Raw genomic sequence first — 22,727 nt, forward strand, 5'->3', positions numbered from 1 at the left:
AACTGCCCCATAGAGTTTCCACGGAGCACCTGGTGGATTCAAACTGCTGACCTTTTTGGTTAGCAGCCGTAGCTCTTAACCACTACACCAAAGGTAAAGGAGATTTATTTTTTAAGCAAATGTTTATTGATAACATTCTTTGCAATGTACTGTGAAGAACGCATATCAGAATTTTTAATCTGATAAAAAATCTGATAGGGAAGGTAAAATATATGCACAAATAATTTTGGTAAACACAGCTATCAGAAGCACAGATAGATGAGTTACCATGTTAAAAGTAAGAGCTCTCAGAGGAAGGGCTAAAAGAAGGTTGGATGGGGAACAACATGAACATTTTTTCCCATGTAAAGATAACAAGTTGAATTAGTTGTCAAATTTGAGTTGTGCCTTGAATGGTGACATTCTGAAGGGTTAAGAAGGGAGGAAATCTAGCAGAGGCATTAGGGGACAAAAGAGTTTGTTCCTGGGGACAAGAGCTGGTTGAGTGGATGCAGGAAATACAGGGTAGAGAGAAAGAGTGTGCCGTCACATTGTAGAGAGAGCAACTAGGGTCATATAACAATGTGTGTGTAAGTTTTTATATAAGGAACTGACTTAAACTGTAAACTTTCACTTAAAGCACAATAATTTAAAAAAAAAAAAAAAAGTTGAGCATAGAACTACGTATGACCCAGCAATCCCAGTCCTAGATATCCAGAAGAGGTGAAGGCAGAAACGCAAACAGAAACCTGTACACCAATGTTCACGGCAGCACTTTTCACAATACCCAAAAGGTGGAAACAACCGAGATGTCCATCAGCAGATGAATGTGTAAACAAGATGTAGTATATACATATAATGGAATATTAGTCATCTATAAAGAGAAATGAAGTCCCGATGCATGCCACAACAAGTCAAAAGGGCAAATACTGTATGATTTCACTTTTATGAGATAAGCAAATATATAGAAACCAAAGATTATTAGCGGTTATGGGGGAGGGGGCAGGAAGGGGGAGTTTTTGTTTGGGGAGTGTTGCGTTTCTGAGTGTTGAGTTTTTGTTAAAGGTGGTGGAATAATTTGGAAAAGGATAGTGATAGTGGTTGTACAACATGAAGAATGTAAGCAATGTCACTGAATTATACATGTACAAATTGTTGAATTAGCAGATGTTTTCTTGTGTATATTTTCACCACAATAAAAAAAGCATACTATTAAAAAAAAAAAAAGAGTTTGTTTCTTGAGTCTATCCACCACCCGTCTGTCAGTTTGTCATACTGTGGTAGCTTGTGTATTGCTCTGATGCTGGGCACGATACCACCGATATTTCAAATACTAGCAGGGTCACGCATGGTGAACAGTTTTCAGCAGAGCTTCCAGAATAAGATAGACTAGGAAGAAAAGTCTGGTGATCTACTTCCAAAAGTTAACCAGTGAAAACCCCGTGGATCACAACAGTGTATTTTCCGGTACAGTGCTGAAAGATGAGCCACCTACGTTGGAAGGAACTCAAAATACACAGTGGCCGCAACAATGGACTCGTGCATGCTGCTGATCATGAAGATAGTGCAGGACTGGACAATGTTTCCTTCTGTTGTATGTGGGGTCACCATAAGTTGGACCTGCCATGACAACAGCAACAGAGAGTCCGTAGGCCTGCATGAAATAGACAGTGGTGTCCTAGTGTGTGATAAAGTTGAAATAGATTGCAAGAAGGTAGATGATGAAACATTCATTCCTTCATCTATTACGTATTTAAAGAGTGCCAGGGTTGTATGATCATCACTCTCTTAGGTGCTGGACACAATGGTGACCACTTAGAGCTTACAGCCAAATGTAACTCGTGAATGCTCTAGCCAGGACAGCCAAATAGGAATGTTAATGGCTGCTTTAAAAACAGGCTCCACAGGCAAGCTCGCTATGAAAATCCCCCTTAGAGAACCTCAGTACACATACAAAATTCAAAAAGGGGAGAAGAGACGTAAGGCGCCTGATTGAGTTCACTTAACAGGTAACCAAACTTACTGAACGAGAAACAAGTGTTTCTCCCACCACCAGCACGTACCTCCATCCAGTGTTTCCTTTGAACTCCACTTTGGGAAAGGCTGCCCTAGTGGAAGTTGTGAGTGCCAGGAGAGAGAGTGGACTTGGGGAGGTCATGGGGAAGGAATTCACAAAAAGATTCTGACTGTGGAATGCTGGAATAAATATAGTTTTAGAAGCATTATCCTAGGATTGGCTTGTCCAGCGGCTGGGTAAGAGGAAAGGCTAAGGTGAGAAGATTCTCCAGGGGCTGTTACAAGCATCCAGGAATGTAATCATGGGGGTCTGAATTTGGGGTGTGGTAGGGAGAATGAGGAGGGGAGTGCAACTCAAAAACATTTGAAAACAAAATATTTTAAAGGCCATCAAAAGAGTTTGGTCACTGATAGGACAGGGGACTGAAGAAGAGGGAAACATTAAAGATCTGTTTTAGAGAATCCCAGCTGGTGACCTTTTGCTGGCAAAAATAGGAAAAAAAATTTAAAAAAAAAAGATATAGCCTATCTGGTTTATCTGGGCAGTGGAAAAAAAGCAGGCTCATAGTCTGGGCTCAACAGACATTGAAGACTCCATGTCCTCATACCCTCTAAGGACTAATTATGTAGTTGGTAAGTTATCTAACACCATCCTTTTTTCTGCTCCCTCCAATACCCCATAAGCGATCTTTATGGCTGCCATCTACCCCTGAGGATGAGATAGGCAGCAAGGAGAGAAAAAAATCAAGCAGTGACCTTGACTGTGGTAAAAGGGTAGGAGGAGAAAGTTGAAGAGGAAAAACTGAGAATTAGTGACCTTTGTCACACGCCCTCACTTTTTTTTTTAAGAGCAGTTTTAGAATTCTGGAAAGTACAGAGAACTCCCATATGCCTCCTTTCCCCCACTGCATGCTGGATTCTATGATTAACATCTTCCATCAGTGTGGTACATTTGTTACAGTTAAGGAACCAATATGCATATATTATTAACTAAAGCCCATAGTTTTTGTTAGAGTTCACTCTTCCTGTTGAACAACCCTGTGGGTTTTGACAGATGCATAATGTCATGTATCCACGATTACAGTGTCATACAGAATAGTTGAACTGCCCTTAAATGTCTTGTGCTTCACCTGTTCATCCCTGCCCCCTTCCTCTAACTGCTGACAAACACTGATGTCTTTACAGTCTCCATAGTTTTGCCTTTTCCAGAATGTCCTATAAGTGGAATCACACAGTACGCAGTTTTTTCCAACTGGCTTCATTTCACATACCACTATGCATTTAAGTTTCCTCCATGTCTTTTTGTAACTTCATAGCTCATTTCTTTTTTTCACTGAATGGGTATTTCATTGAATGGATGTACCACAGTTTGTTTATCCATTCGCCTAGTGAATGGATTTCCGGAATAAGAGTTTGCGCTATTTCAGGTTAGTTCTTCACCTGACTAATATGTGTTTCTGACACAGAGATTTAGCAGACGTACACGACATTAGAGGTGGAAAGGGATGGATCCTTGGTCTCACTTTCTCACTTTGCAGATATGAAAACAGAGACCCAGAGATATTTTCTCCTTTTTTGGAAGCAGTTAGCATAACACATGCAATATCTTGGTGTTTGTTATATTGCAGCATTTATCTCAGAATCTGGTACTTAGTAGGCATCTGGCACATGGAGTGGGTGGATGAATACACACAGCATAACATCCTAGGTATTGTGAGTGCTGGAAGCTGAAGCTGTGTCAGAAAACAGACATGTGATTATTTATCTTCTCTGAGACAGGTGCCAGGATTTTCCCAGCTAACCTTGACTCTCGTGAATAATTCAGTTTATCATTTGTTCTCACCAGAAGGGTCATATTTACTTCTTTTCCTATGCAGTCTCTTAGGTATACTTCCCATCTCGGATACAGTTCTATATGTTTCCCTGTCTTTTGCCAAATCATGATACCTTAGGCTATTTGTTAAAGAAAGTTAAATGTAACTGAAAGCTAGGAGTATAAAATTTCTCTCTTTTAAATGATTACTTTTCCATAGTGAAAGTAATGTGCTTAAACTCATGAAAACGAAAAAAAAAAAAAAGAGAGGGAGAGAAAATGGTAGGGAAGTAGTTCCACCTTTTTTCTTTTCCGTGGGCGTAACTATTTTTTGCATAGTTGTAATCACACTGTATACACAATTGAATGTCTTCCTTTCTTCACTTAACACAATATCATAGGCATTTTGAATAGAGTTAACTGGAGGTAATCAAAAGAATATTAAGTATAGTTCCCATTTTTAAAGCCCAGCACTTTTTTAAGCACTTTATCTGTCAGCTCATTTAATTTTTAAAACAACCCTGAGGGATGCGCTGTTATTATGCCCATTTTACAGGTGCAGAAACTGAGGCATAGAGAGGTTAAATAACTTGTTCAAGGTCACACAGCTACTGAGTAGTAGAGCCAAGAATTGAACAATCCAGGCAGTCTGACTCCAGAGCCCATGCTTGTAGATATACGGGTTTGCCATAGGCTAATCATTTAAAAAAAAAAAAAAAAATTTTTTTTTTTTTTTAATCAGACCTACTAGGTCCCGATTATAGCTTTGACACTTAGCTGTGTCATCTAACCTCCCTCAGTCATTTTCCTCATCTGTAAAATGGATATAATAATACCAATCTCCTAGCACACAGTAGGTATTCAATAAGTATTGGTTAGTATTATATTTAAATAAAACAAACAGTTCAAAGCTTCTCTTCCCACTTCCAACTCAGGCCTGATCTGAAACTCTGAGGCACAAAGAAGAGGCAGGTGGACCTGGTTCTCCCCTTCCTCCCGACTCACTTTAAGGGGTCAGGGGAGGGATAGGGAATGGCCCAAAGTCTTGACACTGTGCTGCCGTTGTATGGTGATCCTGGGCTCACATGGCCAGCGGGGCCTTCAGACATCAAAATGCTGGTGCACTCTCTTGGGAAGTAGGAGATTGTACCTAATGAGGTATTTCAAGTACACCCCTATCTCCCCCCACCCCCCCACCCCCCCATATGAGAATTCAGCACTGCCCCATTACCTGGTATGGGTGTGCACCCTCAGCTGAATTTTTACATCTTCCCCCAACCACCAACCCCGTTTTCTTCTAGTGGGACACCATGTACATTTGGCCTGAGCAGGTGGACTTCTGGGCAGGCTCCTTTCAAGATGGCCCCAGACCACTTGGCCCATGGACACATGCACATGTCCCTCCATCAGGGGCATCTCCAGCAGCTTCTCCCTTCTCCACACACAGGTTAGGGTCTCTCACCAGTGGAAGGGCTGGGCCTGTGCGTATCTGCAGGTCAGCGCGCATCCAACTGGGGAGTGAGAGGCTGGTCACCCCTTCTGGCCAGCAACTCTCCAACAAGTCATGATCTTGAAGCCTCTCGCACTTGGCTTGGTGGGTAGAGGGCAGCCCCTTTCTTCCTCATGGAGAGAGGAAGAGGAACAGCCCCAGCTGTTGCTTCTACCAAGTCCTTCCAAGAAGTCTCCTCCCACACAACAGAGAGTCCCTGATGGAGCAGGAGAAAAGTGGGGTGCAGAACTCAAATTCTAGTAAAAAGACAAGACTTAATGGTCTGACTGAGATTGGAAGAACCCAAGAAGACATGGCCCCCAGACTCTCTGATAACCCAGAACTAAAACCATTCCCGAAGCCAACTCTGGAGACAAAGAATAGACCAGATTATAAGACAAGATGATAGTTGTGAAGAGTGTGCTTCTTAGTTCAAGTAGATAATGAGACTTAATGGGGCAGCACTTGTCTGGAGACAAGATAAGAAGGCAGAAAGGGATAGATGCTGGTTTAATGGATGTGGGAAATCTGGGGTGGAAAGGAGGAATGTGTGGTCATATTATAGGGATAGCAACTAGGGTCACATAACAATGTGTGTATAAATTTTTGTGTGAGAAACGAACTTGAGCTGTAAACTTTCAGCTAAAGCACAAAAAAGGAGAAGTCTCCCTTTCCTCATATAAGCTGAAGGGTGTGGGGCAGGGTCATGCCACCACTTTGGTCCTCTCTTAGCTGCTCCATAGAGGTTTAGCCTTACCAGGATTTAGCCTACCTCTCAGTAGAACGTTTGCATGCCATGGTCTTCAACTTGGAGCCTCGGTCATAACTCTTAAGACACTGGAAAGACATCCCATCTCATACTCTGGTGCCACAGTGGTAAAGAGCTATGGCTGCTAACCAAGAGGCCAGCAGTTCGGATCTACCAGGTGCTCCTTGGAAACTCTATGGGGCAGTTCTACTCGGTCGTATAGGGTTGCTATGAGTTGTAATTGACTTGATGGCAACGAGTTTTTGTTTTTTTAAATATTTACACCTGCATTTACAGACTAGGCCTGATAGATCAGACTAACAGTTTGTATTCTGTTAAGCAAGCTAGGAGAGTTCAAAGTACATTACTAATGATAAATATCACCAAATGAAAAAAAAAGTGCTGTCTTACCTGTTAAATGCCTAGTAACAACTAATTGATTTCTTTGAAATTAAACCAGTCATTCAAAAGTGAAGTTCCAGATTATCTTACTCAGAGTAAATGGGGGCGGGGGCACACACATGCAGTGTTTTTAAGCCCCGTATCCCCAAGCATGCTAGAATTTTGATAGTATTACAGAAAGGACAGGATGGTGGCCTAGATTGAAGTTTTCAATCCATTGTAAACCAGAGATCTTAGTTAATGATTATTTAAAGTAGTAGTCCAAGAATTTGTGACTAATTTCGTGCCTTGTTGATTCTCCAAAAAGAGCCCTGGTGGTGCAATGGTTAAGTACTCAGCTGCTAACTAAAAGGTCGGCAGTTCGAACCTACCAACTGCCCTGTGGGAGAAAGATGTGGTAGTCTGCTTCCGTAAAGACTACAGCCTTGGAAACCCTATGAGGCAGCTCTACCCTGTCCTGTAGGGTTCTTATGAGTTGGAATCAACCTGACAATAACGGGTATGGGTGATTCTCCAAAAAAACAGAAGTCTTAGGTTTCAAAGGCCACATATTTTCTGTCTTAAATGTGACCCTCACCTGTGACCTTGACTTCTCACATACTACCTGCCCCTTCCTCTCCTGCCGCTGTTGTTGTGATGCCTGAACACCCTGCCCCTCAGACCCTGTCTTTTTGGCCTTATTTCCTAAGGTCCTTTACTATTTCAGACAGATGGCTTGGTATTGCTGGTCCTGACAATTTAAGAAGTGGGCCTGGGTCCCAGACCCCCAGTTTGACCACCTGGCATGTTTAGAGCTGAAAAGGGCCTTGGAAATCATTTTGTTTAGCACCTTGTTTCACAGAGGAGAGAACCTGAGACGGTGCTGAGTGGCAGAATTAGAACCTGGGCTTCGACCAGTGTCCCTGCCCTCCATTCCACAGAATACCCAGCATTTCTGCTGTGGTAGCAATCATTGTCACCAGTTACTGGGGGGCCTCCTTCTTGCCTTGTCTAAATCCAGGAAGATTTTGGCTTTTCTACAGTTCTAAGTGATAGCAGTCTAGCTGAATGTTGTTGTTAACTGCCGCCCAGTTGACCCCCAACTCATGGCAACCCCATACACAACAGAACAAAACGCTTCCCAGTCCTGCGCCATCCCCATGATCACTTGTGGAATGGACCAGTGTGATCCATAGGGTTTTCATTGGCTGGTTTTGGCAGTAGATCGCCAGACGTTTCTTCCTAGTCCGTCTTAGTCTGGAAGCTCCACTGAAACCCATTCAGCATCGTAACAACATGCAGATCTCCACCAACACACAGGTGTTGGCTGTGCAGGAGGTGCATCGGCCAGGAATTAAACCTGGGTCTCCTGCATGGATAGCATGAGTAAAAGCTACTGGACTATAATTGGTAAATGGAGAGGTTGCTTCTTTCTTTAAATTGGGCTGAGAAGCAGTTGGCAAAATCCCATCCAACAGCCTCATTGCCTTGGCAGAGGAACTATCCCACTAAACTGTCTGCAAACCTCAAGTAATTAAGTGCATTATAATAACAGGGAACGGACCCGCTGCACTTGCTGTAGATGATATCTTATGTGAATCAACCCAGCAGGCCTCTACCTGCTCTCCTTGATAGGCAACAATCCTTTCAAGCTCCAACAAGATCTGTTTAATAGATTAATGAGTCCTTTTAGTTTCTCCTCTAAAGAAAAATCAGATAGTTCTGGTTTCAGGAAATATTTGGTAGCTCCTTACTTCATCTCTGATGTGAAGTTCAGAGAACGAGGAACCCATACCACTGGGTAAAACTAGAAGGTGGGAAGAATAGAGATTCCCTACAGCTTCCCAGCCATTAGCTACCAGTCCAAACGGACTGCACTTTCTTGAAACAGGCCATGACAGAGTCCTTGATACAGAGTTGCCTGAGAATTTAGAGAAGGACTTCCAAGGGTTGGCACCACTGGAATGGAAATAACTTGTTCTATCCCGGGAGCTTAAACATCACTAAGTTCTCGTGGACTTGGGGCCCTCACTTTCCCTACTCCCTCTTTTCTCTTTCACTTATCTACCTTCCACATCAGACTGTAGAGGTGACCATGACACCTGTAGTCAGGTGATCTAGGATACTGGATTAGAATAGATATACTAACCCCTGACAAGTTAAAAATAAATGAATAAGCACTATGCTGAGTGAAATAAGTCAGTCACAAAAGGACAAATATTGTATGACCCCACTTGTATGAAATATCTAGAATAAGCAAGTATATAGAGATCCAAGTTTATTAGTGATTACCAAAGAAGGGGTGGGCAGGAGGGAGGGAGAGAGGAAGACACAACGCTTAGGAGATGCTGAGCTTCTGTTAAGGGTATGGAAAAATTCAGAAACAGCTAAGGGTGATGGTTAAACAATGTAATAAATGTAATTAATATCACTATCTGTACATGTGAAGATTATTGAAATGGCAAATGTTTTGTTACCTCTATATTTACAGAGTTAAAAAAAAAAAAAAAGAAGAAGAAGAACCAGGCAAAGTTGGTTAAGGTTTTTAAAAGCCGTAGAACTTTTGCTTCTGTCTTTTGATACCCTATACAATTTTTCCCAAAACAAATAGTGGTCAGATTCTATTTCCTGTTGGTACTTGTTATTGTTGTTGACTTTGGCTTATGGTGACTTATATACAAGAGAAGAACAGTTGCCTGGTTCTGTGTCATTCTCAAAATCACTGGCAAGTTCGAGACCTTTGCTGCATCTATTGTGCCAGTCCATCTCACCAAGGTCTCCCTCACCCTCGCTGGCACTCTGCTTCACCAAACACGATGTTCTCCTGTAACAACTGATGCCTCCTGATGACATGTCCATGCAAGTCAGAAAATGTTCTGTCGTGATCCACGGGCTTCTCGTTGGCTAATTTTCAGCAGTAGAACACCAGAGTTTTCTTCGTAGTCTTTCTTAGTCTGAAAGCTCCTCTGAAACCTGTCCACCACAGGTGACCCTGCTGGTATTTGAAATACCGGTGGCGTAGTTTCCAGCATCACAGCAACATGCAAGCCACCACAGTACCACAAGCTGACAGTTGGGTGGTGACCGCTCTGTCATCTAACTTTTCCTAGGCTAAAATAAGTTGTCCAGGACTGTGACCTTCCAGTGACCTTCCTCCCCACTGTGCTTGCCCGCCCATGAGAATGATCACATCTGGGATCACACTGTCCGCTGGCCTGGGATGTGTGAATGAAATAAATAGAACCAAGAAATGCACTGCTTCTATGAAGCATACATACCCTCGTCGTCTGCTTGTATTTGCACGTACAGACCATAATCTTCTATAAAGCACTAATGATGTTCCGAACAATCAACTCTACTTCATACGCACAGGGGAAACCCCTGCGTCTTCCACCGTTGTGACCACACACAGGATGAATTTACACCAAAGCGTCCACAGCCCCAGAGCCACAGCAGCAGCTCCTAGTCTTTGACCCCCACTTCCACCCCAGAGCCAGCAGCTCTTCCTTGGAACTGGATAGAAAACTCACTAAAGTGAAGAATTAACATACACTACAGCTTTGCTCTTATCAAAGCAGAGCACAGCATCATTTATTTAAACGCCCCTTCTTCCATATTTAGTTCTTTCATCCTCAACGAAACTGTCCCTGTTGCCCGAAGTCTCCCTGAAATTCTCGCCCACTTTTGTGCTCCCTTGGCATTCCACTTGTGCCTTTTGAACCCGTTATTTGTTGTGGTATCGTATTTTTGCACATGTCTTTGTTCTGTTGCTGGGTTATAACCTTGAGGCAGCAGGGATGCGTCGCCTTTGTCTCTATATTCTGGGACCTGGTCTCATATTTAGTAGGTGCTTAATAAATGTTGCTTTTTTTTTTTTTTTTTTTTTAATAAATGCATCTTGAATTAAACACATTTTTTAAAGCCAGTTTCTGGAATATACTTTCAAATAAATGGAAATGTGTGTACTGTATGTACATGTGTGTATGTGTGTGTGTAAAAACCTGTTGCCATTGAATAGATTCCAACTCATAGCAACCCTGTAGGATGGAGTAGAACTGCCCCATAAGGTTTACAAGGAGCAGCTGGTGGATTCGAACTGCTGACCTTTTGGTTAGCAGCCATGCTCGTAACCACTGTCCCACCAGGGGTCCAATATATTTCAATAAAAAGTAAATATCAATAAATAAATGCAAACAATTATTACAATAATAGTAATTAATTTGCAGGGGAGGGGGAACTGAGTACAACTTGGCTTTTTAGAAAAAACTCAAAAGGAGATTCATAGTCTAGTACTAATGTTTAAAAGTAGATAATTGATAAATGTATTCAGGATAGTTACACAGATACTGGATCCATCTTAAGAATTCACACCACTGAAAGCTGCTTGAATTTCACTGGCACATAAAGTCAGAATGTTTTAAACTGTCTAAATCTATGCTTTATACACCCTTTTACCCTTGTACATCCAAGTGTTTCAAATCGTATTTTCAAAGCCGTTTACCTAAGATATTTTTTTAAAGAAGAGAGCAAACTTTAACATTGGTCGTACTCCCCCAAAGAAGCTAGTTAGGTATCTGACTGAACTGGTCCTTGAATGAGGAGCCCTGGTGGTATACTGGTTAAGTGGTTGGGCGCCAACTGAAAAGTTGGCAGTTCAAACCCACCAACCACTCTGCAGGACAAAGACATAGCAGTCTGCTCCTGTAAAGATTTATAGCCTTGGAAACCCCATGGGGCAATTCTACTCTGTCCTGTAGGGTCACAATTACTCAGAATCCACTCTGCAGCAGTGGGTTTTGGTTTTTGGCTGGACCTTGAATTATCATAAGCATTGGAATCATTTCTTCTCAAGTTTTTTGCCTGCAATTTAGATGTGCTACCACCAGGTCGTGGTCTTCATGGTCATTTCCAGCCAGACTCAAGCTATAATCAGGTTAACCATACTTTTGCATGCCTTTCCACTCAATTACCCAGCCCTTAGTTTGCAAAATAATGAAAATGGAACTCTTTATTAATTAGCTAAGCAAAAACATTTGAAGATCTACCTAGATGGCCCTGAAGAGATTGTTTCACAGAAGACTAGCCTCTAGGTACCAGTTTCTCCACCCATCGGTCAGATTGTATACTGGGGTGGATTGTGTGTTGTTATGATGCTGGAACCTATACCACCAATATTTCAAAAACCACCCATCTGGACAGGTTTCAGTAGAGCTTCCAGAATAAGACAGACTAGGAAGAAAGGCCTGGTGATCTAATTCCGAAAATTGGCTAACGAAAACCCTGTGGATCACAACAGAATATTGTCTGGTTTATTGCTGGAAGATGAGCCTCCTAGGTTGGAAGGCACTCAAAATACACAGTGGCAGCAACAGGAAGGCACTCAAAATAGACAGTGGCTGCAACAATGAACTTGAGCACACCAACAATTTTGAAGATGATGGAGAACCAGTCAAGATTTCATTCTGTTGTACATGGGGTCATCATGAGTCAGAGCCAACTTCATAGCAACTAACCACAACAACAACCAGCTGGTCCCTTGGCCATCAGTCAGTCCATCCCTAGGTGCCTTCAACTTGCCTTACAAATTCATCTCCAAGGGGTGGGCTTTTTCCAGGGCATGTTGGTGGCCTTGGTGTTTCTGCTGCTTGGAACCAGTGTAAAGTCATCAGGAATAAATCTCCAGAGGGACTCTGTTCTGCGCTCAGTGCTTTCAACTGAGTAGAAATGGGACCTGGCTATAGGCCTATAAACCACCAAAGCACAAAATTAGTGTACCTTTGCCAACTTGCGTTCTGCTCAAGGAATTCTTGGCAGCAGTTAACACATAAACACAAACACAAAGTGATTCCCCCGTATTCACAGGGATGAGGTTTTACAAAATGGGGGTTTTCATTAGCCTTTTTGAATATATAAAACATTGATGATCAACGCTGTGGTGCCTTAAAAGTTCCTGGAGGGGAGGGACTAGACATGTAAAGGAGACCCAGAGGGGGAGTATTTTAAGCCCACATCTTCTCTCTCCCTGCTCCCTGGGGATTCTCCCAGCCCAGCCCACTGCTGCTCTGACCCACGGACTTTTCTTCTGTGTTCCTGAATTAGTTTGGGTTTTTTTTTGTGTGTGTGGTTAAAATACATACAAAAAACTTTCACCAATTCAACAATTTCTACTTGTATAGTTCAGTGACATTGATTACATTCTTCACGTTGTGCAGCCATTATCGCTGTTCTTTTCCAGATTATTCTACCACCCTCAGCATAAACTCAATGCACTCTGAGGAAAGCTCCCCCTTTCCCTCTCCTTCCCGCCCTTGTTAACCACTCATAATCTTTGGTTTCTGTATATTTGCTTATTTCATATATGTGAGACCATACAGTATTTTTCCTTTGATAATGACTGACTTCACTCAATGTAATGTTTTCAGGGTTCAGCCATGTTGTGGTATGTATCAGGACTTCGTTTCTCTATGGCGGAGTAACATTCCATTGTATGTGTATGGCACATTTTGTTTATCCACTCACCTATTGATAGACACTTGCATTGTTTCCACATTTTTCCTATTATGAAAAGTCCTTCAAAGGACATTAGTATATAGGTTTCCATTTGTGTTCCTGCTTTCACTTCTTCTGGGTATATATCTAAGATTAGGATTGCTGGGCTATGTGGTAATTTTATGTTCAACTTTTGGAGGAAACACCAGACTGTTTTCCGCAGTGGCTGTATCATTTGTATTCCCACCAGCAGTGGATGAGGGCTCCAGTTTCTCCACAACCTCACCAATACCTGTTATTCATTTATTTTTGACCTTTGCCATTCTAATAGGCATGAGGTGGTATCTCATTGTGGTTTTGATTGGCACCCTCCCTAATGGCTAATGTGGCACAGTGGTTAGGTGATTCAGCTGCTAAGTAAAAGGTCAGTGGCACTTCAGATCCACCAGCTGCTCCTTGGAAATCCCATGAGGCAGTTCTACTCTGTCCTCTGTGGTCGCTATTGGTTGGAATAGTCTGGATGGCAACAGATTTTTTGTTTTGTTTTGTTTTAATGGCTAATGGGGAGAAACGCCTGGTGATCTATTTGTGAAAATCAATCAGTGAAAACCCTGTAGATCACATCAGTCAGATCCCATTTTGCATAGGGTCACCATGAGTCCGGAAGTGACTCAGTGGAGGATAACAACAATGGCTAATGACATTGAACATCTTTTTATGTGCTCGTTGGCCATTTGAATATCCTCTTTGGTGATATGTCTGTTCAAGTCCTTTGCTTATTTTTTGATTGGGTTGTTTGTCTTTTTGTTGTTCAGTTGTAGAAGTTTTTTAAAAATATATTTTGGATATTAGACCCTAATTGGATGTATGGGTCCCAAAAAATTTCTCCCAATCTGTAGATTGTCTCTTCACTTTGCTAATAAAGCCCTTTGATGAACAGAAATCTTTCATTTTTATGAGGTCTCATTGATCTGTTTTGTCTTTTGCTGCTTGAGCTTTATCAGTTTGAACAGAGGCAGTAAGTGCTGAAGCCGCAGCCCTTGGCTTGTGGAGCTGACCACCTCCCGTTCTCTCAGCCCCAGAGCCAGGATCCCAGGGAAGCCACAGGGCTGGGTCTCCATTCCTCCAGCTCCTTCGGGCCTCTGAACTCCAGTTCCTACAACTGGGCTTATCTGAGTTCCCACTACCCTTCTGAGGATTGTTACTGGCCCTGGGAGACATCCTCCTGGATGCCAAGAGCCATCTGCTTCCATTCCCTAGTGTTATGCCCCACCCCTCTGAGTAACGGATTGCAGCTTACAATCTCTGATTGGAAATTCCCACACCAGGTGCTTCTAGAACCATCACAAAACTTGCCCCATCCGGTGCACACTGTGCCTTGTTCATGAGCTAGACCTCTGTCCCCATGCCCCTCTCAGACCACTCCTCAGTGCTGATCTGCTCCTGGAGGCAAGACTTGGGCCAAGCTGCAAGTATCCCATATTATGTTGAGAGACTGCCTTTCAATGATTCTGAGTTCAGTTAATTTGAATATTTTTGAACACAACTGAGCTCACTGCTGGGCATATAAAGATGAATAAGGAACCACCTGTCATTTGGCACTGTGGTTGTCATTAGGTACCATCGAGTCGGTTCCAACTTATAGCAACTCTGTATACAACAGAACAAAACACTGCCTGGTTCTGTGCCATCCTCACAATCATTGCGGTGTTTGAGCCCATTGTTGCAGCAAGTGTCAGCCCATCTTGTTGACGGCCTTCCTCTTTTCGCTGACCCTCTACTTTACCAAGCATGATGTCCTTCTCCAGGGACTGGTCCCTCCTAATAACATGTCCAAAGAACACGAGATGAATTCTCACCATCCTCACTTCTAAGGACCGTGCTGGCTATACTTCTTCCAAGATAGACTTGTTCATTCTTCTGGCAGCCTGTGATACATTCAGTATTCTTGGCCAACACCATAATTAAAAGGCATCAATTCTTCCTTATTCATTGTCCAGCTTTCATATGCGTACAAGGTGATTGGAAATACCTTGGCTTGGGTAAGGTGCACCTTAGTCCTCAAGGTGACATCTTTGCTTTTTAAAGAGGTCTTTTGCAGCAGATTTGCCCATGGGAATACGTCATTTGACTTCTTGACTGCTTCTTCCATGGGCATTGAGTGTGGATCCAAATAAAATGAAAACCTTGGCAACTTCAGTCTTTTCTCCAGCAGCAAGGCTATGTCATCCACATATCGCAGGTAATGAGTCTTCCTCCAATCCTGATGCTGTGTTCTTCATATAGTCCAGATTCTTGGATTATTTGCTCAGCATACGAATTGAATAAGTATGGTGAAAGGACACAACCCTGACATGCACCTTTCTGACTTTAAAGCATTCAGTATACCCTTGTTTTGTTCAAATGACTGCCTCTTGGTCTATGTACAGGTTCTTCGTGAGCACAGTTAAGTGTTCCGGAATTCCCATTCTTCTCAGTGTTATCCATAAATGGTTATAATTCACACAGTCGAATGCCTTTGCATAGTCAGTAAAACACAGGTAAACATCTTTCTGGTATTCTCTACTTTCAACCAAGATCTATCTGACATCAGCAATGATGTCCCTCATTCCACATCCTTTTCTGGATCTGGCTTGACTTTCTGGCAGTTTTCTGTTGTTGTATTGCTACAACCCTTTTTGAATTATCTTCACCAAAATTTTACTTATGTGTGATATTAATGATATTGTTTGATAATTTCCATGTTCCTTTGGATTATCTTTCTTTGAAATGGTCACATATATGTATTTCTTTCAGTCGGTTGGCCAGGTAAGTCATCTTCCAAATTTCTTGGCATAGACAAATGAGTGCTTCCAGCGTTGCATCCGTTTGTTGAAACATCTCAGTTGGTATTCTGCCAATTCCTGGAGCCATGTTTTTCCCCAGTGCCTTCAGTGCAGCTTGGGCTTCTTCCTTCAGCACCATTGGTCTTGATCATATGCTACCTCCTGAAATGGTTGAATGTCGACCAATTGTTTTTGGTACAGTGACTCTGTGTCCGTGGACCTCTGACCAAAAGCCTTTGCCTCCAAGTCCCATCTCATCAAACTCTTAGCAAGGCTGTATTGAAGAAACCGCCTCTGATTTTTTTGTTGTTGTTGTTGGTCTGAAGAAACCTCTTCCCTCCGACATTATTGTACCTCCCTGATGGAACCTACCATTTTTGTTTTATATTTTAGTTGAGTGTGTCTATATTCCCCTGGCATATCTGAAGACAGGCCTTGAGGTCAAGGGTTGAGGCCATTTTGTCTTTGTATACAGGTTCCAACATGGGGGCTTGTACATATTTTTCTTTTCTTTTTTCCAGTTGCCTTGGCACCAACTCCAACTCATGGCGACCCCATTGGTTTCAGAATAGAAATGTGCTCCATAGGGCTTTTAATGGCTAATTTTTCAGAAGTAGAGATCCAGGCCTTTCTTCTGAGGCACCTCTGGATGGACTCAAACCTCCAACCTTTTTGTTAGTGGCTGAGCATCTTAACCGTTTGCACCACCCAAGGACTCATTGAAATAGTGTTAAATAAATGCATGAATGTCATTTCAGTAAGACCATAATAACCACAAAAATAAGTCTGTCCTGATTTCACTCTTGGAAAACTAACATAAAAAATAGTGTGATATAATAATCAGAGCCAAGAACAAAGGTGACAGATATTAATCCAAATTGTGCCTTCATCAGCCTTCACAAATAATGCTCAGTCTTGGCCCCTGTCTACATCATAGGCATAATTCTGACTAGACAAGGGCTTTGGTAAAATTTTCTCCAGAGAGTGAGAAATCAGATCAAATATGCCATGGAATGTAGTCTTTCTTAAAAGATAAGTTCATGTTTTAGCCGGGTCCTCATTCTTGCCACGAAATCTGTCAAGTCCTAACACTGTGTCTGAAGTACCTGTTCCTGTCTCTTCAGCACAAGTTTCCAACTCAGCGAGGGAACCGTGCGTCTGTTGATAAAAGAGCATGCTTGTGTGATCCTGCCCAAGGCCTGCAGATGTGAAAAGGCAGGTCTCCACATGACCTGCTGAATAGTGACTAGTGTCCCTAACAGTTTGGAGCAGCTGTGTTGAGCCTTGTAAAAGTAAACGGTTGCATAGAGGGGAGATTCTTGTTCTTTCAGAGATTTCCTATAATCTTACATGCAAACTATCACTCATTCTTTCAGTCTGTCTGTCTTTCTGTCTCTCACACACACACACCCCTAAATGAGCGAGGAAAATGTGAGAGGAAAGTAAATTAAAATAAATGGATTATGGTGAACAGGTTGGTTTTTGTTCCAGTGATGGCAGGGCAAGGAAGAGAACGCAAACAGAAGAACTATTCAGATTAGTTAGGGAAAAAGTCTAGCTGTTAAGACATGGGACTGCTTCCTGTGTGGAAAAAAATTAGGTTTATGATTAGACAAATCTATATCCACTGCTGAGACTTGGGAATTCGTGAGCTTGGAGCAAGGAGAAAGGGTTTTCAGAAGACTAAGTGGAAAAGGCTGTTTAAAACACGGTGAAACCCTGGAGTTAGGACATCTTTAAGGGTGAAACTCAGACACCTGAGGACACAGAGGCACCTGAGAGATAAGCTAATCCAACAGCCCTTGTACAAACAAGGCCTCCAAGACCCAGTGTTGCTAAGTGACTGCCTAAGGTTATTAGTGCAGCTGGGCTAAAACCAGGGGCTTTTGACCCAAGTCTAGTGCTTCTTCTGCAATACTGTTGTATATTAGCTGCTGAGAGAGATTTCAGCTGTATAAAGATGGAGTTAACGTAAACAAACATATACGGGAATGATCTCGTTGGCCGACTTAATTGAAAACACACACACACGCCCTCCAAGCAGATTGAATTCCTCTAAGTCACATATATGACACCATAATGTTGGTTGTTAAAGAGAATGTGAACATCTCTAATCTCAGTTGGATGGGCTGCTTCTCTGATGTTCCTGGGGCAGAAACCGAATTACCTGTCAAGAGATTTGGACACTTCTCTTGAGCAGTTTGTTTTTGCTGTTTTATAATATATACTTAAATGAATAAATACAATAAATAAGGAAAAGAATGATAACCTAGCTTGACAAGTAACAATCAAAAGTAGATAAGGAATTAAATACAGAAAATTATCTGTAATGTAAAATAAAAATAATGCAGCAGCACCTTGCTTTATACACTGATACATATTCTAATATTGTTGTTAGATGCCATTGAGTTAGTTCCAACTCGTAGTGACCCTGAGTACCACAGAAAGAAACATTGCCCGATCTTGCACCATTCTCACAATCTTGCTATGTTTGATCCCATTGTTGCAGCCACTGTGTCAATCCATCTCATTGAGAGTCTTCCTCTTCTTTGCCGACCCTCTGCTTTGCCAAGCATGATGTCCTTCTCTGGGGACTGGTCTCTCCTGATAACGAGTCCAAAATACATAAGATGAAGTCTTGTCATTCTCATTTCTAAGGAACATTCTGGCTGTATTTCCAAGACAGATTTGTTCGTTCTTCTGGCAGTCTATGGTATATTCAGTATTCTTCACCAAACACCATAATTCAAAGACATCAATTCTTCTTTGGTCTTCCTTATTCGTTGTCCAGCTTTCACATGCATATAAGGTGATTGAAAACACCATGGCTTGGACCAGGTGCACCTTAGTCCTCAAAGTGACGTCTTTGTTTTTGAACACTTTAAAAAGGTTTTTTTGCACCAGATTTGCCCAGTGCAATACATCATTTGATTTCTTGACTGCTGCTCCCACAGGCGTTGATTGTAGATCCAAGTGAAATTAAATCCTTGACAACTTCAGTATTTTCTCCGTTTATCACGATGTTGCTTACTGGTCCAGTTGTAAGGACTTTTGTTTTCTTTATGTTGGGTGAAATCCATACTGAAGGCTTCAGTCTTTGATCTTCATCAGTAAGTGCTTTAAGTCCTGTTCAGTTTCAGCAAGCAAGGTTGTGTCATCTGCATATCACAGGTTATTAATGGGTCTTCATCCAATCCTAATGCTGCGTTCTTCTTCCTATAGTCCATCTTCTCAGATTATTTGCTCAGCATATAGGTCAAGTACGGTGAAAGGATATAACCCTGACACATACTTTCCTGACTTTAAACCACACAATACCCCCTTGTTCTGTTCACATAACTGCCTCTTGGTACAAGTTCCAGATGAGCAAAATTAAGTGTTCTGGAATTACCATTCTTCTCAATGTCATCCATAATTTTTTATGATCCACACAGTTGAATACCTTTACATAGTCAATAAAACACAGGTAAACATCTTTCTGGAATTTTCTGCTTTCATCCAAGATTCGTTTTCTAGGAGGGACCCTAATTCATTTAACAAGTATTTATTGCATGTCAAATGTGTGCCAGGCACTGTTCTGGGCACGAGGGACACACCACAGTGAGCGAATGGACAAAAGCCCCACCTGCCATGCAGCCAGTGTTCTAGGCGGAGCCACGGAACTCACTACCCATTACACTACTAGTCCTAGAACCCATTTTCCACAGGTTTTGGCAGATATTTAATTCAGTCGGAAAACTGATGATGTTTGTATTCTCATGTGGGTATGATTTTAATGAAGGTTGCTTTTTGGTTTTTAGGGAGAAGAAAATGGCTTTCCAGACAGTACTGGAGATCCCCTTTCAGGTAACTGATTGACTTGAATGGCACCTGGGCTTCAGTAATAACTTTTTTTTTTTTTTTTATAATTAACAGGGCTAAATTAAAGAAAATTGCTTTATCATTAACTTTAAAAATCTGTATTACATAGTAGAACAACTTTCTAACTTTGTGCTATGGTGAGCTGGAAGAAAGCCTGTATCTTAGAAGATTTCACAAAAGCCTTCAAGGATTATTTTCTCTGCTAACCATATGTTGCTTGTGAGGGGCACAGCAGGGTTCTGAATCGGACAGGCTTAGGGCTGTGCCACCGTCAGAACTGAGCAGACCCTCCATCAAGTTTTGAGAGCCATAGTGTTGGCAGAGAGAGTAGGTTCAGGTGGAAGAAGGAAGAGTGGCTGCCTTTGTACTTAGGCAGACTGAGGTAGCATGAGAAGGGCCAGCTTGTCCATATCCATCTCTTTCTTCCTCTGTGCTCCAGTCAGCTAGGTAGCCAATCACTTACTCACTTACCTATTGTCGTTGAGTCGACTCCAACTCATGGCAACCCCATATGTCTCAGAGTAGAACTGTGCTCCATAGGGTTTTCAGTGACTGATTTTTCAGAAATAAATCACCAGGCCTTTCTTCCGAGGCACCTCTGGGTAGACTCAAACCTCCAACCATTCAGTTAGCAGCCGAGCACACTAACCATTTGCACAACTGAGGGACTCCTCCTCCGGATATTAAGCGAGGTATTATCCCCCTTCTCCTTTTTTTGCTTTTAGTGTTTTTAACTAAAGAAACTTGGAAGTTTGCTTCTATCCCCTTGCCCCTTTATTTATCAGAAGACCCAGAAACTTTGGCAATTTTTAGATTTCTTATTAATTAATCTTTTTTTTTAATCATGCAGTGGGGGTTTGAAACAAGGTATACAATCGAAGGAGAAATTAAAAAAGAAAAATCCCACCAACAGTGTCTACATCTTTTAAAACATATTGAATGACCTGAATCATCAGGGTTTTGTTTGCTTCTTTCATTTTTCTAAGGGAGTGGGGGAGACCAATAAAACCCTCAGGAGCAGTTATAATCTGTCATCAACCCAGACTGTGCCAGGTACCCATGCTTAAGATCAGAACACACAGTGTTACTCAACTTTTCTTTCCCTTAGAAACATGGTGGTGAGAAGACACACCAGTATGCTAACAGCAGTGATCTCTGGGTGGTAAGGTTCTAAGTGACTGGTTTTCATGCAAAAGATTTTTATTTATTAAGGACCCTCTGTGCACCAGGCTTTCTAAGGAAGCCACGGGGCAAAAGTATAGCTCTAAGAGGTGGAAGTTGGGTTTCTGGTGCCAGTTCAGCTACCCCTCCACCATAGTAAGACACATGTAAAGGAAATTTCTGGAGCCCTGGTAGTGTAGTGGTTAAGTGCTTAGCTGTGAACCGAAAGGTCAATGGTTCAAACCCACCAGCTGCTCCTCGGGGAAAAGATGTGGCAGTCTGCTTCCATAGAGATTTACAGCCTTGGAAATCCCATGGGGCAGTTCCACTATGTCCTATAGGGTCACTATGAGTTGGAAAAAACTGGATGGCAACAGGTTTGGGTTTTTTTGGAAGGAGAATTTGGGCCAGGCAGGCTTTGGGTGGTGCCTTCCCATCCAGGTTTCATGCGACATGCTCCAATTTCCAGGGTCCCATCCAGCCCTCCCAATGGAGCACTCTCCTTCCTTTGACAATACCCCACCCCACCCCTGCCAGAGTCTGGGACCACTGGCTAATAAGGAATTCCTCTTTTACAAATGCTGCAGCAGGGACAGGCTCAAATTTGAAGCCCGTAATGGACAATGGGAGGTGGGAAATCATCCTTGCATACAAGTAGAGGCAATTTTTATTTTCTTCCCACTAGCCTATATTTCTAAAATTTCTAACATGAGTATCTCAGAAAAATTCAAAAAAAAAGTTGTAATCTGTATATAACCTATAACCAGTTGCTGTTGAGTTAGCTCCAATTCATGGCAATCCCATGTGTGTCAGAGTAGAGCTGTGCGCATTAGGGTTTTCAGTGGCTGATTTTTCAGGAGCAGATCGCCTGGCCTTTCTGCCAAGGCACTTCAGGGTGGACTTGAACCACCAACATCTTAGTTAGCATCCAAGTGTGTTAACTGTTTGCACTATGCAGGGACAAGGGTATATTTGACAAATGACCAGATGTAGGCAAATACACTCACGTGCATGGTAAAATAACCAAGGATGTCTCCAAAATGCTGTGGTTGCCCTGGGTAGTAAGAGCATGATTTTTTTTTTTTTTTCCCATGTGCTTATCTGAAGTTTCAGATTCTCTATGACAAGCATGTATTTCTTTTGTGATAAATGAACAACTGTATTTAAACTTTGTATGGGCTAAAGCCCCACACGCTAATCTGGAATGTCAACTAAAATAAGAATAAACTTGTTTAGGAATATCTATAAACCCTTCAGAATCGACTCGATGGCCTTGGTTTTGTTTATAAACCGTTCAAGGAATAAACTTTTCACACGAATAACAGGTAATATTATGGTATGTTATGTACCCACCAGTGGACTCTTCTCAAGAACAGAAATTGTGCTGGTCAAGTCAGTATCTTTGGCACCTAGTATGGTGCCTGGCACAAAGGGTATTGGGTTACTGTTGTTCTTCCATTAACAACAAATGATAGATGTTGGAATCATGGCTTTGTTCTTGGAGGAACAACTGGCAAAAGCAGATATGTTTTGTTTTTGAATGGGAGTGGCAACTTAACTAAGATTTATTTTATTTTGGCAACCATTAATTTAGCATTTACTGTATACCAGGCCTTTTCTGAAGAGTCCCTTGGTAGTGCAAATTGTTATGTGCTTGACTTCTAGCCAAAAAGTTGGTGGTTTGAACACACCCAGAAGACAGGCCTACTGATCTGCTTCCAAAGGGTCACAGCCTTGAAAACCCTGTGGAGCAGTTCTGCTCTGCGCATGTGGGTCGCCAGGAGTCGATAGTCAACAACAGTCCTCTTCGAGTCGATAGTCAACAACAAGCCTCTTCGAAGCACTTTACAAATGTGGCTGTGTAGATGCTGTGACAAGGCAGAGAGAGGTTAAGTGACGTGGGCTGGGGCACACAGGTGGTGGGCGAATGCAGGCCCTAGTGGGCCGGCCTGAGCACCTCCCACC

The 22,727-nt window shown here is 42.2% G+C and overlaps 1 protein-coding gene across 4 annotated transcripts in view; it reads left to right on the plus strand.

The window, feature by feature from the left end:
- The window catches only part of EDARADD (EDAR associated via death domain), a 78,758-nt gene that overhangs the window by 42,121 nt on the left and 13,910 nt on the right, over positions 1-22,727 (plus strand). For 3 of the 4 annotated variants that reach the window (XM_064276709.1, XM_064276707.1, XM_023549153.2), the window contains one exon: positions 19,541-19,586. In XM_064276709.1, coding sequence (XP_064132779.1) covers positions 19,541-19,586 — 46 coding nt within the window. Of the gene's footprint in view, positions 1-19,540; positions 19,587-20,709; positions 20,764-22,727 lie in introns of all 4 variants that reach the window. The other variant, XM_064276708.1, reaches the window with a different exon arrangement.

Source organism: Loxodonta africana, chromosome 25, assembly GCF_030014295.1.
Source record: "Loxodonta africana isolate mLoxAfr1 chromosome 25, mLoxAfr1.hap2, whole genome shotgun sequence".
Taxonomy (NCBI): domain Eukaryota; kingdom Metazoa; phylum Chordata; class Mammalia; order Proboscidea; family Elephantidae; genus Loxodonta; species Loxodonta africana.